The 17,064-nt window shown below is 29.9% G+C and overlaps 2 protein-coding genes across 3 annotated transcripts; one reads left to right on the forward strand and one right to left on the reverse strand.

Moving 5' to 3' along the window:
* Positions 1-1,553: 1,553 nt before the first annotated feature.
* Positions 1,554-12,061, reverse strand: LOC145752103 (uncharacterized). Its single transcript, XM_082568317.1, has 26 exons — positions 11,463-12,061; positions 11,116-11,251; positions 10,868-10,998; positions 10,398-10,530; positions 9,873-9,964; positions 9,565-9,785; positions 9,266-9,381; positions 8,910-9,020; positions 8,652-8,742; positions 8,278-8,401; positions 7,938-8,120; positions 7,460-7,686; positions 7,229-7,385; positions 6,994-7,117; positions 6,738-6,877; positions 6,249-6,416; positions 4,938-5,072; positions 4,566-4,713; positions 4,112-4,307; positions 3,827-3,926; positions 3,612-3,738; positions 3,422-3,534; positions 3,039-3,121; positions 2,802-2,890; positions 2,539-2,663; positions 1,554-2,348 (listed from the first exon to the last, which is right to left on the reverse strand). The coding sequence occupies exons 1-26, from the start codon at positions 11,999-12,001 to the stop codon at positions 2,270-2,272; spliced, it is 3,888 nt and encodes a 1,295-aa protein (XP_082424443.1). The 5' UTR covers positions 12,002-12,061; the 3' UTR covers positions 1,554-2,269.
* A 1,748-nt stretch (positions 12,062-13,809) lies between these two features.
* Positions 13,810-17,061, forward strand: LOC145752138 (fatty acyl-CoA hydrolase precursor, medium chain-like). 2 transcript variants are annotated; one of them, XM_082568354.1, is made up of 10 exons: positions 13,810-13,913; positions 14,074-14,276; positions 14,476-14,616; positions 14,767-14,966; positions 15,075-15,266; positions 15,395-15,509; positions 15,677-15,836; positions 15,933-16,148; positions 16,241-16,478; positions 16,548-17,061. In XM_082568354.1, exons 1-10 carry the CDS (start codon positions 13,907-13,909, stop codon positions 16,720-16,722), a joined length of 1,647 nt encoding a protein of 548 aa, XP_082424480.1. In that variant the 5' UTR covers positions 13,810-13,906; the 3' UTR covers positions 16,723-17,061. The 2 variants fall into 2 exon arrangements, with proteins under 2 accessions (XP_082424480.1, XP_082424479.1); XM_082568353.1 differs by having other exon boundaries at positions 13,834-13,976.
* The last annotated feature ends 3 nt before the right edge of the window (positions 17,062-17,064 follow it).

The following is a 17,064-nucleotide window of genomic DNA, read 5'->3' on the forward strand; positions in this document are numbered from 1 at the left end:
CTATATAGTATTAAATTCTCTATACCAATGTTTAAAGATAACCCAAGATTTTTGTATATATTTATAATTGAATTAAAACATTTCTATATGCCTGTTGGTTTATACTTAATGATAACGTTGTAGTCTACTATTTAATTATTGTGCTTTATTACTAAAAAAAATAATAGTTGAACAAATGCATCCTAATTATTATCAAGTCAATATTTACGGTTTGTAAGTAGTTAATCGGTCCAAAGTCTGCTTAAACCTAACCAAGCGTTCTTTACCGGTTAAACTTAAAATTAAGTTAATAAAGTCACAAGAGTTACTTATTTACAAAAATTCAAAAAATAAAAACTAGTAATAAAGTTTATCAATTGTGATTCTATTTCAGCGATTTGTTTTGATTTTTAAGAATTAGCAATATTTATGTAATATAGGCATAAATTTTATAAATATTAATATTTTTTACTAATATTTTAAAAATGGACTCCTAACTTTATTGCAGTTGTTGTTGTACAACGATTTTAAAAATTTAAAAAAAAATTTTTTAATTTTTGTTTAGGTTTTATATATGCTGATGACGTATCGTTACTCATAATTGTAAGGTTTAAAATACAAGTAAGTTTTTTTTTAATATTTTTGGAATGTTTTTGTGTTTTAGCGTTTTTTGTATTTCATGCTCAATCATTTTTGAATCTGTTTTAAGATGTGCTTAACATATACTCAATAATAATATCCTTTTTGTTAATAAAAGAAACAACACTGTGTTACAGGTAACAGTGGAAAGTAAAAACTATTACATTTTAACGATCTGGTTTTCCACAATCAGACAATATAAATTTAAGCTAAAATCGATAACATATAATAAATAAATAACTAACTTAAAAGGCATAAAAAGCCTTCTTTTGCAAAATTTAAGCATTTTTTGCTATTATAAGTATCATTTACCACTAAAAGTTTTTTTCCAGGGCTTTCATAAAGTGTCGTACACTATCCCAAACGGTATCGCCCTTTTATAGTAATAAAAATTGAATCGAAAAAAATTAAATATTTATTTTTAGAGAAATGTTGATATTTATAACGTGTTAACCATTGAGTTATTAACACCGTCAACCACAATTTATAAAACACAAACATACCATTTAAAGACATTTTGCTTTGTTCAGTTGGGTTTTAAGTTTAAATCAAACGTGATATCGCGATTGAAGTTAAAGGTTTTTCTAAAAAATCCAACTCAACCAGTTTATCATTTACTGACACCTTGGAATTGGATGATTTGTTTTGTTCGAATAAATTAAAGCAGTCAAGATAGTTTTTTAATTCACTATTATTTTTTCTGTTTTTTTGCTATTTGTTTAACCCTTTTTCAATTTTGTACAAAACTCTTAATTTTGTACATAATTTATTTAAGTTATGCCTGTAAGCTGTGAAAATATAAATACCAAAATATTACAAATTACATAACAAAAACTTATTTTTTTAAAGATAATGGGCTTACAAAATGTCACTTACAGACTAACAACTGGCACTGTAATAACCCGCAGTTAACAAACATAAAAACGAAACCCACCCAGTCAGTAAGCTTAAAACTACCGCTAATAAAAACAAAAAAAAAATCATTCTTAATAACAGATTCAAATAAATTCGATCTTTTACTTTTTTAAAACAAGCGTTCACGAGCCAACTTTTTAAAACTTCAAAAAAAGAATTTGTTTCGCGCGTTAATTTTTAAATAAGAAAAAGGCTATCAGTGGATTAAAGCTGTAAAGTTGCATCACAATTTTTTTAAATTATTTCGTTTCTAAAATTAAAAATATAAAACTAAAATAGGCAAAATACTGATGTTATTTTTAAGACATTTTGTAAATTTTAAATAGTAAATAATTTTTTAATTTTTTGTAATAAAATTAGTTTTAAATTCAAGTGGTTTACAAGCAAGATGTTTGACTTTTTAAATGCCAAAGTTTTATGGTAATTTAAAATAAAACATTTAGGTTTAAGCGTTTTTTTGTAACTTGCTTAAACATTTGTAAAACGACGTTAGATATTAACTTTACTTTAAAGTATATTAATTTCTGTGTAAAAAATGTTATTAAATACGTTAAAACTACCCAAAAACAATTTTAATATTTTTTTTAAATATAACGTATTTGCAATACGTTTAACTAAAGTAAAGCAAACGTCACTTTACTTTTCGTCACTACGTCACTATACTTAATGTTTTTAAAACATTTTAAAAGTTATATTAGCGTTTAGTGTTAGCTGGGAAGTTGATGTTGGACATAATTTATTTGTTTTTGGGATCATAGGATGTCGTCGGCCTTTCTATAATCAACGCCGTAAGGGCTGGAGCGACCAGATTTAACCTAGAATAAGTATTTGTAAATGCTTTTGAGTACATTATTGGTCCCTTAAAATTATAGTTTTATGGAATAAATGTATAGCAATGTTAAATGCTTATATAAAAAAGTTATCAGTCCAATTAAAAATTAGATAGGCCAAAGGTCTACATTAACAGGGCAGTAAACACATCCAATCTTATTTTAATTAACATACTGAAGAGCTTTTGCTATAACAAAATTTCGAATATCCAATTTGTCAGCTTCGTCAGTGGCTCTAAGTTGACGAAGTAGTCCATTCAGTTCTAGGAAGTTTCTTAATCGTATTGGAAATTGTGTTATCTGTATATCAAACATGTTTACAATATCGTTGATATCAAAACTATTTTTATTTTTCCAACCCTAAATAACTGATATAGTCTTAGAATGACACAGAAATACAAAATACATTAGAATATATTTGAAATGCATGACACTTACATCAACTTCTGAATTCGAACATATCCCAGATAAATCAGTAGGAAGAGCAACCATGTTGATATCTATGCTAGGTATGTTATCTCTTACAGCTGAAAAAAATTAAAAAATAATTTATAAAAATAGAATTAAAAATAAAAAAATAAGTGTATTAATAGCACTATATTATATTTTTTTTGTGTTTCGTTAACGAATTTTACTATAGAATTGATTTTGTTTATTTAAAGGAAATGGTTATACCTCGTATGCTAAATAGGATATCGCCGACTTCAAATTGTAATTGTGATTGGGGATCTATTTCGCCTACTACAACTAATTGACCACTAAAGCCATACATTGAAGATTTAAAACAATATATTTTTAAAAATTATAACATAACTAAAACAACTAATAACGTTTATTACAAAATATTATGCGTTTGGCAATATTTACAAATGTGGCACTTTTAAATTCAAATATTATATTCTTTATACACTTCATTAAAGATTTACTGAACACTTGTTGGTAAGTTACAAAACATGGATTATTACAAGTATACAAATCTATTTATAAAAGTGTAAATACCCAAATATAAACTAAGTCAAAACATATCAAATTTAACGACAAAATAGTGTTAAACAAACCGTTCAATTCGGTCAAATCGACTTGTTGACAAAATTTCAATAAATCCAGGCGGATAACTAATGTCAACTTCTGCTGCTATGGGAACAGATATTTCTCCATAAAAATTTGAAATCTAAAATTTAAATAATGACCAAATAAAAAAATAGGTATTTTAAGAACAAACACGTTGTTTATGACAACTTTTTGTACCTGAATGTGTGCGTCAATATCTTCAAAAATCTGCACAAAAGAACCTTTATTTCGAGCGGCAAGCCCAGCTAAAAATCGGGAATCAACCAAAGAACCAAAACCAATTGTATTTATTCCAAATCTTTTACTTAAAATAAAAAAATATGTAATAAACTACTTAACAATAAGTTTTTAACAGTTTAAGCTTAAGAAAAAATCTTCTGTAAAGTAAATACTTAATTAATTCGTTGACGCTAATCAAAATGGAAGTGGAGTTAGTTTCACCAACATTTGGTCGACCATCGGTTAAAAATACAATAAAGTTAGATGCTGGATCTGTTAAAAAATCAATTGTGTTAGCAGATGTTTAAGTATTAGCAAGATTTAAATAATTTAAATTAACCATTCAACTTTTTTTTATTTTTTTAACTTGTTTTGTTTTTTTTAACTAAATAGTTAAGTAAAATCTATAACAAAATTTAAATATACAAAAACTCTTTATTTAAATAAGCTATTAATACTTGTTTCGGTTGTTGCTGTGTTTTCTAATAAAGATATCGACATTTCAAGTGGAGTTAAAATATCTGTAGCACCCTGAGGGACAACTGTTCGCAAAAATTCTTTTGCATTTGCAATATTTCTTGCATTTCCCACCATCATAACTTCAGGCTGCCAGACTGTGGTGATTGTATTAAATACAATTATGTTGAAGGTATCCTAAAATACATATATTTTTACGTTACAAAAAAATTAAAATAGAAAAAAAAAAATTGTCAATAAAAAATTAAAGAATTTTGTAAACGTAGTTTGATAATAAATAAATAAAAAACTATAAAACAACAAACTTTTTAACATGTACAAACAGTAAATAACCATGCTTGCTTTGATAAAGTCATAACTAGTCCTCTGTTTCTTTGAATCACATATAATTAAATTTTATTTTTAATTAACATTGTTATACAAAGTTTAACTTGCATTGGTAGTTAGTTCATCCAAAATAACGTTCATAGCTTGCCTAAGTTGTGTTATCCTACGACCAAACATTGAGCCAGATATGTCAAGAGTGAAAACAACTCTCTTAGCAAGTGTATCAAAATCAGGCACGTAGAAATGAACAATAACACTAAAGAGTAAAATTAAAAATTGTAAATTACAAAAAAAACAAGAAAGAAGATATACCTATTTTACTAAAACAGAAATTAATAATTTAGAGCGTTAATATATTTTGCTTTAAGTAATGTTAGTAATGATTTCGTTAAATTTTACAAACTTATTAGCTTAGCTAACTATAATTTTAAAATCACAAATATACTCTTTATCATTTAGGACAAGTCCAGCCTTACTTACTCTCCTACTAATAAATAATTTCCAGATTGGCTTCCCTGAACGCTATATTCAATGCCAAATCTTCCGTTCAAACCATAAGGTGAGTTTCTTGTTTGCTCTTCAACACTTGGTTGGTACATTACTTGAGCATTATTTCTAAACATTAAAATCTGTTAAAGTTCTTATTAAAAAGGAGTATTATTAATTTTGGAAAATTAAATAAATAACTAATTTTCTGGGGTTTTATGTAACTAACTAATGCCAACTTCGGGGCGTTAGAAACTGTTAAAAAGAAACAGATGGACGGAAACAAATGAAAACGAAACAAATGGAAACGAAACAAATGGAAACGAAACAAATGGAACCGAATTAAATGGAAAGAGACAAATGGAACCGAAACAAATGGAACGGAAATAGTTGAAAGGAAAACAAATGGAACGGATTTTAATGAAGCGGATTTCTTTGACGGATAACTTTTTAACGAAAAAAAAATTAACGGAAACAAATGGTAAAAAACTAACGAACCGGAAACAAATGAAACGGATTTTAAGAAGCGGATTTCGTTGACGGATAACTTTTTGGCGGAAAAAAAATTAACGGAAACAAATAAAAAAAAACTAACAAACCGGAAACAAATGGAACGGATTTTAATTAAGCGGAATTTTTTAACGGATAACTTTTTGGCGGAAAAAAATTAACGGAAACAAATGAAAAAAACTAACGAACCGAAAACAAAAAACTAACAAACCGGAACTTTTTTCTTTTCAAAAAACCCGCTTTACTTTTCAAAAAATCCGCTTTAAATTAATTAATTGTTAAAAATCCGCTTTTTTAAAATCCGTTCCATTCGTTTTCATTTTTTTAAAATCCGCCTTTAAAATTGATCCGTCAAAATCCGCTTTTAAAAATCTGTTCCATTTGTTTCCACTTTTTAAAAGTCCGCCTTAAAAATTAATCCGTCAAAATCCGCTTTTATGAAATCCGTTTCAACTGTTTCCGTTCCATTTGTTTCCTTTCCAATTGTTTCGTTTCCATTTGTTTCGTTTCCATTTGTTTCGTTTCCATTTGTTTCGTTTCCATTTGTTTCGTTTCCATTTGTTTCCTTTCCATCTGTTTCCTTTCCAATTGTTTCGTTTCCATTTGATTCGTTTTCATTTGTTTCGTTTCCATTTGTTTCGTTTCCATTTGTTTCCTTTCCATTTATTTCCTTTCCATTTATATCCGTTCAAACAATTTCTTTCCAATAGAGTCGGCGTCCCCCCAACTTCAAGAGACATAAATATAAGCTAATGTTTGTTACAATTTTACCAAGAAAATATGCTTTGTACCTACCCTCGAATATTCGTTACAGGAAATATTTCTCGTGGGCCAGTAGTAGTTTGTTGGCTGTTAAAGCCAAGAACCCTAAAATTTCCAATACTGTTTGTCTCGCATATCCTTATGTCGATAGAAAAATTAAAAACGGCTTGTGGCATAGCAATAGCCAGGTCAAACATATATCTGTAACAAAAAACTGAACTAGAATGTCTGATTTATATTACAAAATACATTGCTTGTTAAATCAGTTACATTGACTTACTGGGTGCTTATTTTTTTGAATATCTTTATTCTTAACATAAAAGAGTCGACTTCACGTTACCCCGACCTAGTTTAGAGTTGACTTTGGCAGTTTAATTACCCAAAAGTTAAGCTGCTAATTAGATGTTTGCTTAGCAGGAGTTGATAATGTTATATAGCGCTTTACTGAAGGCCGCTACAGCTTAAAGCAGCAAGTTGTGAACTCAAAATTATTTATCTGTTTAGTTGTATTTGTTTCCTTACCTTCCTCGTTTTTGTTGAACCAGTTGTTGGTATGTAAGCTGAATTGTTACGTCGGAAAATGGTTCAACTCTTACAAAGGTTCGAAAAATTCGATCTGAAAACTCACGAGCAGCAATGTAACCAATTAAACGGAGGGTTCGCTTAAAAAAGCGAAAACTAGTTTATTTTTTTAAATTGAATAGTTGTGTTTGTGACTTTTTTTTAAAGTAGCAGATTAAAAAATATTTTACTTGCTTTTTGTATTAAGTAAACTTACAGCAATAGACTCTGCTTCCACTCGAGCAACAAAAATAACTCCATCTATTGTCAGGGTAAAATTCGAGATAAAAGCATTGGCTGGTAGTAATACAAAAAATTCGGAATTGCGGGCAACATTTGCGCTATAAAGCAAAATTAAAAAGTAATTTTTCAAATTAAAGAATGAAATTTAAAATTTGATTTGATTTAAATAAAGCCAATGCTTCTACATACACACAAAAAAAAATTCTTACCTATTGTGGACTATGCTGGTTATAACAGTTTGTGCAAAACGAGAAGTAATATCGGATCTCATATGGAAACTTGTTATGCTTGGTGTCGATCTTTGTCCCACCACTAAACGGCATGTTGTTGCAATTGGCGACATAAGTGGAAAGTAGGACGCTTTTGCTGTTTAAAAAAAGGCACATTTAAAAAAAACAACCCGGCCGAAATTTCAAAGTTTTAATTTAACTTAAACTCACCAATGATTGTTATTACTACCGAAGTCCCGAAAGGCGTTTTGTCGTTTGCAACTACCTGAAAGGTTGCACTTTTCGATGTAGTTGAATCAATCCCTACAGAACTCGGTGATAGTGATCCGTTTACTACAAACCTGTTCTGATTATCGTAAACACCCAAATCAAATTCATCATAAAATGGTCCAAAGTAGTTAAGATTGAAAGAAACAAGAACCGGTTTGTTGTCTGGCCTTGAAAAAAAATCAAAAAATAATTTCAACTAAACTACAATATAAAACATAGAGAATATCATTGCATACACTAGAAAAACCGGCAGCGTTTGCATACACTAGAAAAACCGGTGGATCCGGAATAACTAATGTTACTCTATGTTAAGGTCACGCACTCGACCTTTTTACATCGAGGATAAAGATATATACAAAAAAGGAAAATATTTACATCAAAAAACTTAACATTTGTTAAAAGTATGGCAAAGATTTACCTTAAAATTACATTTTTAAAATTATGACAGGTAATTTCAAGATCGACAAATTCAATCTCACGAGGTAGTACACGAGTAAATGCAAACCCATTTCGGTCAACCCCCGAAACTGAGATCAGAAAACCCCCTCTAGGTGGGTTGGTTAAGGGAACTCGAAAATTGTTTAATCCTGGATTGACAACACTGCAAAATAAACTTTTTGGCAACACTAAGATTTTTTCATAATTTTGCAACTTTATTTAAATTTATTTTTAAAATTCAAAACGATAATTTAAAAGAAAAAAAAACATAAAATTTATTAGTTTGAAACAAATTGGTATGTTTATAATAAAGAATTTGCCTGTGAGGTAGAATAACTTCCCCAGTAATCGGGTTAACGCAGTTTATTGATGATATTTCTTCTTCTGGTAGTTTGCCAAAAGTATCCAACAAAACAACAATTTTATCTGCGCTACGAGGCTGCCCTGTAAAAAGAGATAAAAAATTGTTACATTGAAGAATAAACTAAAAACATTTTTATATATTTAATTATTTGTAATGTGTAAAAGTCGACTTCAAGACCGTAACATTCGTTATCCCGACCCAGTCTCGAGTTGCCTACGACATTTTAAGGTGAACTTTATAAGCCCGATAATTAGACTGTTAATTAAGTCTTGACTAACACATTATGTAGTGAAGCCAAGTGATCTGACCACTTCAATTTTATCTACTTACTGTCATTAAATCTTTCAAGAACAACGTTTACGCCAATAGTAACATGTTTAGCTAGGGTGACAATAACACCGAGAGTACTTCTAGCTGTGATCTAAAAAAAATCCCTTTTTTAAATAACAAAAAAAATCCCCTTTTTTAAATAACAGGTAAAAACAAACCTTGGAGTGCAAAAATTTGAAACATGTGATATGTTATTGTAGTTATTTATATACTACCACATACGACATAAAACATTTTATTGCCAAACTCGGTATTTACTCTAGCCCTGCACTCCGTTTCCCGATCAAAAAAACCTTCAAGTCTCCATTCTCCAAAGTTTTCTTCAACCAAAATTCGACCTTCGAATGCTCCCCCTCTTTCCACAACATCCTTTATAAATATTCAAAATATTATTTTTGTTAAGTTCTCTTTAACTTGTCTGTCATCAGGTGATGAAGATTTTTTTATTACTAGGAAAAGATCTTCCTGAACAGTTTAAATTACCTACATATTCACCAACAAATACATTTTTAAATGCAAATACCTAATTATCCAAATACTTTAAAAAACAGTTAAAAAAATATAATAAAATAGGGTAGTAATATAGTTTAATAAGGTTGAAATTTTTCGCTTACCAAAATGTTTAAAAAATTGCTACCAACTTCGGCAAAGGCACCAATGCAACCTCCTGTTAATTTGATAAAAACTTCTGAGATTGAAGAATCAACATTAAAAAATATTACAGGTTCGTCTGTAACAGATAAGGAGATAAAGTTTTTGTATTTGTAAGCTAAAAAGCTAAATTAAATGTTTTTAAAAAGAACATTGAGTGTACTTCATGTTTTTAAATGAGTTATTCTAACTAAAAAGTCGTCTTGATAAAGTGATATACTAAAGCACTTTACTTTTTTAAAGATAATATAAGTTAACATACCTACAGTTAGCGTTTGTATTACAAGATCAACAGTAGACTGTCGAACAGAATCGAGTAACGAAGTTGCCATAGCAATATCTCGGTCTTGGTCATCAGTGGAAAAAATAAGATATTGTCCATTGGTTTGATCAGCAATATATCTAAACAAGTCAGCTCCATATAGAAATGATTCTGTATTACATCGCAAATTATATAACGGACCACCTGGTAATGTAGTATCTCTAAAAATAAAAATGTATTAACTTAAAAATTTATATATTTTTTTTAAATTAACAAATTTATAAAACTATGAGATAAAGTTAACATACCGTCCATCAAAACATGTATTTTGTCTCACATCTTGTGTCAAGAGAAAAGTTATTGTTATATCTTTTTGCTGAGCTTGTGATACGACAGTGTGCTAAAAATTTACATTTAAAAGTTGAACAAAAATACAAGTTAATAATATTCCAAGCTAGCAAATGCAACTTATACAAAGTCGGTTTCTACAAATAACTTAAACGGGTCTAAACAGATGTAACGCTTTTGTCTAATAGTCCTTCGTATAATAACCTGTAGTAATGTCTACAGTATTTATTGCGTAAGATTTACGACAACTGTCCACAAACAGTTAAAGCAACAAGTCACGTGATACAGAACACGTGATAATGATAAGGTGTAAAGACGAGACTCTAGGTGTAAACACGTGACATAGAATAGATAAGACTTAAGAGTAAACAACAATATGGCGGATTTGTTACACACAGCACCTTTTTAAAATAGTTTATTTTGATAATAATCTAAATAAAAGTTTGTCTATTTTACCAGTAAGAATATGTAAAAACTTTAAGCACCTGAAGTTCAACGTCCTTTGCATCATTATCTGTAAACACAAATATTGTTGAACCAAACCGACTACTTTCAATCGCTTGAAGAATTCCTCCAAGAGCTAACTTAGGTCTATCCCCTCCCCCATTTGCAACCAAACTAAAACGACAAAGTATTAATTAGCAACGCAAAACATTCTTAGTTGAATTGTGACAAAATTATTAAATAAGATTACTTTTGCACATGTTAAATAAAAAAAATAAAAAAGGGATCGCTTGTACTTCACGGTTCTTATTAAAACTTTTGTACTTTGTGGCCATAGCAAATTCTCTTTTATACTTTACGGTCCCACCTAATTTTGTCCCGTTAGTTACTGGCCTAGCTGATATTTCCTAGCGTATTTTAAGGTTTTTGCAAATTCTCTCTGGTACGTTTACGGTCTTTACAATTTACGAAAACCGTTAAGTACAAGTGATACGAAAAATGTATGACTTACGCGAAAACAGATTCGTTAAATACCCTGGGATCAGTAGTTACAGTTGCAGTGAGAACTTCTGGATCGTTAAACGGAGCCAAAACAAAATCTCGTGGTTGGTCTATTGAATCCAATCTTTCAGCCAATATAACCTATAACAAAACGTAAATAAATAGCTTTTTTTAAACTAAATAAAATAGTAAAGCTATAGCCTATATTTCAGCAATAAAATATATTTGCATTTATATTTAAAAACAATTGAGACTCACCCCAACTCGCTCTTTAACACTTTGGATCACAGGACCCATGCCTTCTGTTGTATCTATGGCTACGGATAACGATGTCCCAGTCCCTACTAACTCGAGAAACCGACCAAACAAAGCCTCACCCAATTGATTTCGTAGCCTAGACAAAAAAAGATACTAGGAAAATTTACTCAAGATAATATAAAAAAAAACGTTTACAAACCTTTTCCTAGCAAAAAATTAATTGTTTGGTAAAAATAAAAAACAACTATAGGAAGTGAATGATGAAATCTAAAGTTTTTTTTAATTAACGGATTTATTATTTTTGAAAGCAAATTATTTATTAAAATAAATAAAATATTCCAAATTACCTTGACAATTCTGCCTCAATTGTAAGTTTTACGTCTTCAAATCTTCGAGTACGCACGCATCGAGAATTGTCCCAAAGTCTTGAACGAAGTAACAGATCTCCTACCTCTAGATACAAAAGTAATCCAAATCTTTCCCGAGCTAGATCAAGACTAGCGTGAGTTCCCGCTCTTGCGGACGCGTAAATGTTGTTCCGAAGAACCACCCGATCCCGGTCGCTACCTTGCGGACCCGCGGGACCCGGATCTGCGTACAGCATTCTAAGAATCACCTGTTCAAAATTTCTAGAAGTCGCTTGAGGTCCGTAGTGAGCTAAAAAGACAGCAGACGGAGTGAAATCGCGAATTTTGTTAAGATCGAACGGAGAATTGTCTCCACGAAGATTGTCCGCAAAATAGGATGCCGCAAACTCCGAAAGGGTCCGAGTAAGAAATGGGCGAAAGTATTCACACACCCTTAGTGGTCTTGAATCTGGTGGTGGTATCACACCTTTAACTAAATTTAACCATAGCGAAAACAAAAGAATTCTCGCGAAAATCATGTTGATTTTAAAAAGCCTAAATTACTAAATAAAATACAAATTACTAGCACAAATGGTCCGTTTTTGCTTTCTTAATCATGAATTTAATTCATCATTGACTAAAATACCTATTACTGACTATACCCAAACTTGGTGTATGCACTAATGAAATAAAAAACGTTTTTCTTATCTGTTACTAATATTATGCTTTTTAATACGACTAGGTTTATTTTTTCAATTCTTCTATATTTCTAATATTAGTATATGTTTGTCTTTATATTGTTACATTGACAATAAACGCTGCAGAATACGCCCAAATACTCATACGCAGCGGCATATAACACATAAGTAAACCATAGCAACTTGACATTTTAATTTAACTACATGTTGAGGTTTCAACACGTCTTTTTGTGTTTACAAAATATATGCGTTAGTTGATTTGAAACCTTAAGCACAATCCAGATAATTTAAATTCAACGACGCAGACGTGTTGTGTTATCTTACCTGAGGCCAATTTCAAGCCTTTTTTAATTTCTAGGAAGCCTGTCTGATAAAATTAAATTAAAATCGAAAATCTACAAACATTATTTTGCATATTGTAAAAACAAAAAATAGAAATACAAAATCATAATAAAAATAGATAACAATATTTTATATCAAACATACAATACTATATATTTAAATAAATATTTTTAAGACTTAGATAATGTGAATCATAAAAGTAGTTTAAAGTTTTAAAAAAAATATTAATAAAAAAATTGATTAAATCATTTTTAAATTCAGATAACAAACGAAGACTTTAACCTATTTGGAAGAAAACAATAAAATATTATAAAATAAAAAATATGATAACTTTTTGTTTAATTACAAACCGATTAATTTATTATTATAGTTTTACAAATGTCGACAAACAAATTAAAGAATATTTACAATGTGCGGTTGCCAACAACTAGCAGCTATACAAAGTTGGCCTCGCATATTTTATATTTTTATTTTTTTTATAGTGATTGCAAATTTAAAAATTGGATTAACTTATGTAGTGTAAAATTTTCTATACCAATGTTTAAAGATGACCCAAATAGGTTTTTGTATATTTATATAATATTAAATTTGAACATTTGTAGTATTGTTGGTTTATACTTAATGATAACTTTGTAGTCTACTATTTAATTATTGTGCTTTATTTCTAAAAAAATAATAGTTAAACAAATGCATGCTAATTATTATCAAGTCAATATTAACGGTTTGTAAGTAGTTAATCTGCCCAAAGTCTGCTTAAACCTAACCAAGCGTTCTTTGCCGGTTACACTAAAATTGTGTAAATAAAGTCACAAGAGTTAATTATTTACAAAAATTACTTCTTAAATGAAAAATAACACCGGTAAGCTTATAACCAAATGGTGACAAGTTGACAGAGGGCTACGAATCGTTAGTTGAACGTAAAATTGAATATCTACTTATAAAGAATAAATGATAACGTTAGCTATTTTATTTTCAACTATATTTTAGTTAGACTTTTGGATCAAGTGGGGCGGTAAATAAACATTACCAACAGAACGGCAAGTGCAAAATACACACAGACAAGGTATTATAAATGTAACGTTACAGGTGCAAAATTAAGCTAAATACAAGACGAGGTTAAATAAAAGGCACGCCTACTAAACCTGTGTTAAATTATTTAGAAAGGGAAATAATTGAAGCATAACTTACAATATACTACGTTGCAGTATTCGCTGAGTTTTACATAGTATTGCCTTGACAGATAACTACTACGTATCCGGTATAGTTGTATCATAGAAATTTATGCTGCAAAATGTTATTTTATTTCGAGATTTAAATTTTTTAGGGTTATTGGTAATATTGACAATAAAGATTGTAACAAAATAAAAAGGATTTCGTTGTTAGGATTAGATAAACTTGAACACTATGGGAGGTAAAGCTGTATTTCAAGCCATAATTTTTCTAATTAATTATTTGCTAGTACTATCTAGTTGTGGTAAGTTTTAATATCACTTAACTTTATTGTAAAAATTAATTTAGCTAATAAGTAACAGCAGCAGTTATCAGGTTACTTACATAGTAAACATTTCTAGATCTTATTGTACAAACAAACCACGGCCCAGTACGGGGTACGACTCGGTATGCATTAGACTCAGAAAGGCCGGTGTTTTCATACTTCGGGGTTCAGTTCGCGCGATCCACAGATTATATGTTTCGGTTCCGGCCGCCGGTTAGTCCATGGTCGTGGTCGGAGGTACGAGATTGCACGGACGAAAACGTCCCATTTTGCCAGCAGGTTCGTTAATAATTTCCGTGAATTACAAATTGCCTTAGCGAAAAAAAAAACAAGTTTTTCGGCTTCGAGTTTTGAAAAGCCTCAGGCAGTTTTTGTTCCCTATTAAATTACATGTAAAACTGACAATCTTTAGGCTTGTTTAAACGAAGTATTACTATCTTAAAATTAAAATTACAAGTATCATGTGGTTTTTATTCAGGATCGAAAACACTTAAACTTTTTTCGCAACAACACTTATTTTAAATACTTGATCGATGATGATCACCCTTTAAGCGAAGATTGTTTGACTGTTAATGTTTTTTCACCAACTCACCCATCTAACATTAAAAAACATTTACCAGTAAGTACAAAAGTATATTAAAAATTGTTTTAAGTAAAACATAATATTTATTCCTTCAGAGATATTATTCAATTTAATAATCTTATAGCTACACACTTAAAGTATCTTGCAAGTATAAAAGACGTTAAACAAATAAACTCCCTAAATAAGGTTGTTGTATGGATATACGGCGGGGGTCTTAAAATTTCAGCAACAACGAACAAACTGTGGATGTTGCCAGCTTTCGAAGATGTTATTCTGGTCACAGTTAACTACAGGGTCTCGTTGTTTGGGTTTTTATCAACCAATGATAAATGGGCGGAAGGGAATTCGGCTTTCAGAGACCAGGTCAAGGGATTGGAATGGGTCAGGTAAACACACAAAATTCGTATTTAAGTAAGTAAGGAATATACAAATTTTTAAAGTCAATTTAGCGACATTAATAGTCGGTTTCTTATTTTAACACTAAAAATTTTTAGAGATAATATTCGAAATTTTGGTGGAAACCCTGACAAAGTGACGATCATAGGCGAGTCAGCTGGCGGATTTTGTGTTTCTGCCCACCTGGTGTCGCCACTGAGTCGAGGTTTATTTCACGGCGTTGTGGCGCTAAGTGGCGCTGCGGAGATGCCGGTTAACTTCGTGGTATACCAGAAAGAAAAGGCGGCCAAGTAAATTATTTTTTAAATTTAATTGATTTTCAAAGACAAAATTCTACATAAATGTTACCGAAATTAAATTGGCTTTAAAAAAATAACTTCTTAAAATTTGTAGATTTATAATCCTTTTTTTACGACAGAATGCTAAAGGCACTCAACTGCGAGTTTCACGACAATGGGATCAGCATAACTTGCCTACGTAATCATAACGTGACGTCATCGATGTTGATTGATACAGCCAACAAACTTAACTTAGTAAGTTTTAAAATGCTTTCTTTTAAATAAAATTACAAGCACGCAGTGGGAATCGAACCCTGAACTTATTGTAGTAATGTCAGTGCCCTGATCACATCTGCTTATGTCAGCTAACTTAAGAAAAATTTCAATCGTTAAATAATAAATTTACATTTAAAATATTTTAGAAATTCGATGCAAATATTGATGGTGAATTTTTGCCCGAGCCACCTTATAAGTTATTAGAAGAAGGTAAATTTGATCGAGAAGTTCCCGTTTTAATTGGAGTGGTTTCAGGGGAATTTGATTACACGATAGGACGAAGATTTATATTGGGTTTTAAAGATGGTAAATTATAATTTTTTTACTCTTTTTTAGTACAGTTTAAATTTTTTTAAATAATAATTGTATTTTTATTATTAACAATGCGACTTTTATGTTTAGAAATTGTGTTAGATTCCCAAGGGGCAAAAAATCTCATTTTTGGACAACTTGAAACCTTTTATCCAGAAGTTGCTAAAAACGAAGAAAAATTGAACGAATTCTATAACCTTTATGTTGGGAATTCCCCGGTCGGTGGTTTTATGAAAGGAGTTGTTGATTTCTTCACCGATTTGTTTTTTAATTCGAAATCTGTAAAAATGGCGACTAAATTAAAAGGTAAATGTGTTACATAATATGCAAAAATTGTGTGTTGTATAATCTTGTATCACTCTACGCAGCTTAGAAAACGATTTTGTTTAATTTAACAGAACATGGATCTGATGTATATCTCATGGAGTTAGATTCCAGACCAACTTTTTACCAAACCACAAATTTATTTAAACGTCCCTACAACTTCAACAGAGCGGATCACACTGATGATTTATTGTTCATGTTTGGTTTTCCATTTTTGGAAACTTTAAACAAAAATGGAATCCAATTTACTCAAAAGGAAAAAGATTTAAGTCGCAAAATGATGAAGTCCCTGGCAAATTTTGCAGAAACCGGGTAAAAAATAAAATTTTGTAGAAAAATAATAACTAGTAAAAATTGATTTATTTTTGTTTTTTTTCTTAGAAATCCAAATACAAAGATGACGTCACGACCGTGGAAAAAGTTCCCTTTCTACGTTTTGATCAAAGATTTTGAGTTAAAAAACGAAACCAACTTTCAAAATCAAAGAATGAAAATTTGGGAGAATTTACCTCCAGTTTTCCAACATCGAGTCCAGCCTAAAACGGATGAATTATGACGTCACAAATTCAAACAACCACAAAAGATTTGCAAACAAATTTAAAAAGAAAAAAGTCCTTTTTTTTGTATTATCATAATTAGCATAAATTAAATCATTGTGAATATAACCAGTGTACGATTGTATGCAAATTAACTTAATGTTTTAAAGACATTTTTAAAACTGAAATATTGATTTACAAAAATACAAAAAAGTGGCAAATTTATTAAGTGTCATTCGTGAAAATGCTACTTTTATTAAATTTTTTTTTTGTTACATTGTAGACAAAGAATTAAGTTATAGCGTGCTGTAATAACCTTATTAGGCTTTGTAACACTTTGAAAAATTTACCTTCTGTTCTTC

This window comes from Corella eumyota, chromosome 5 (genome assembly GCF_963082875.1).
Source record: "Corella eumyota chromosome 5, kaCorEumy4.1, whole genome shotgun sequence".
Classification (NCBI taxonomy): Eukaryota; Metazoa; Chordata; class Ascidiacea; order Phlebobranchia; family Corellidae; genus Corella; species Corella eumyota.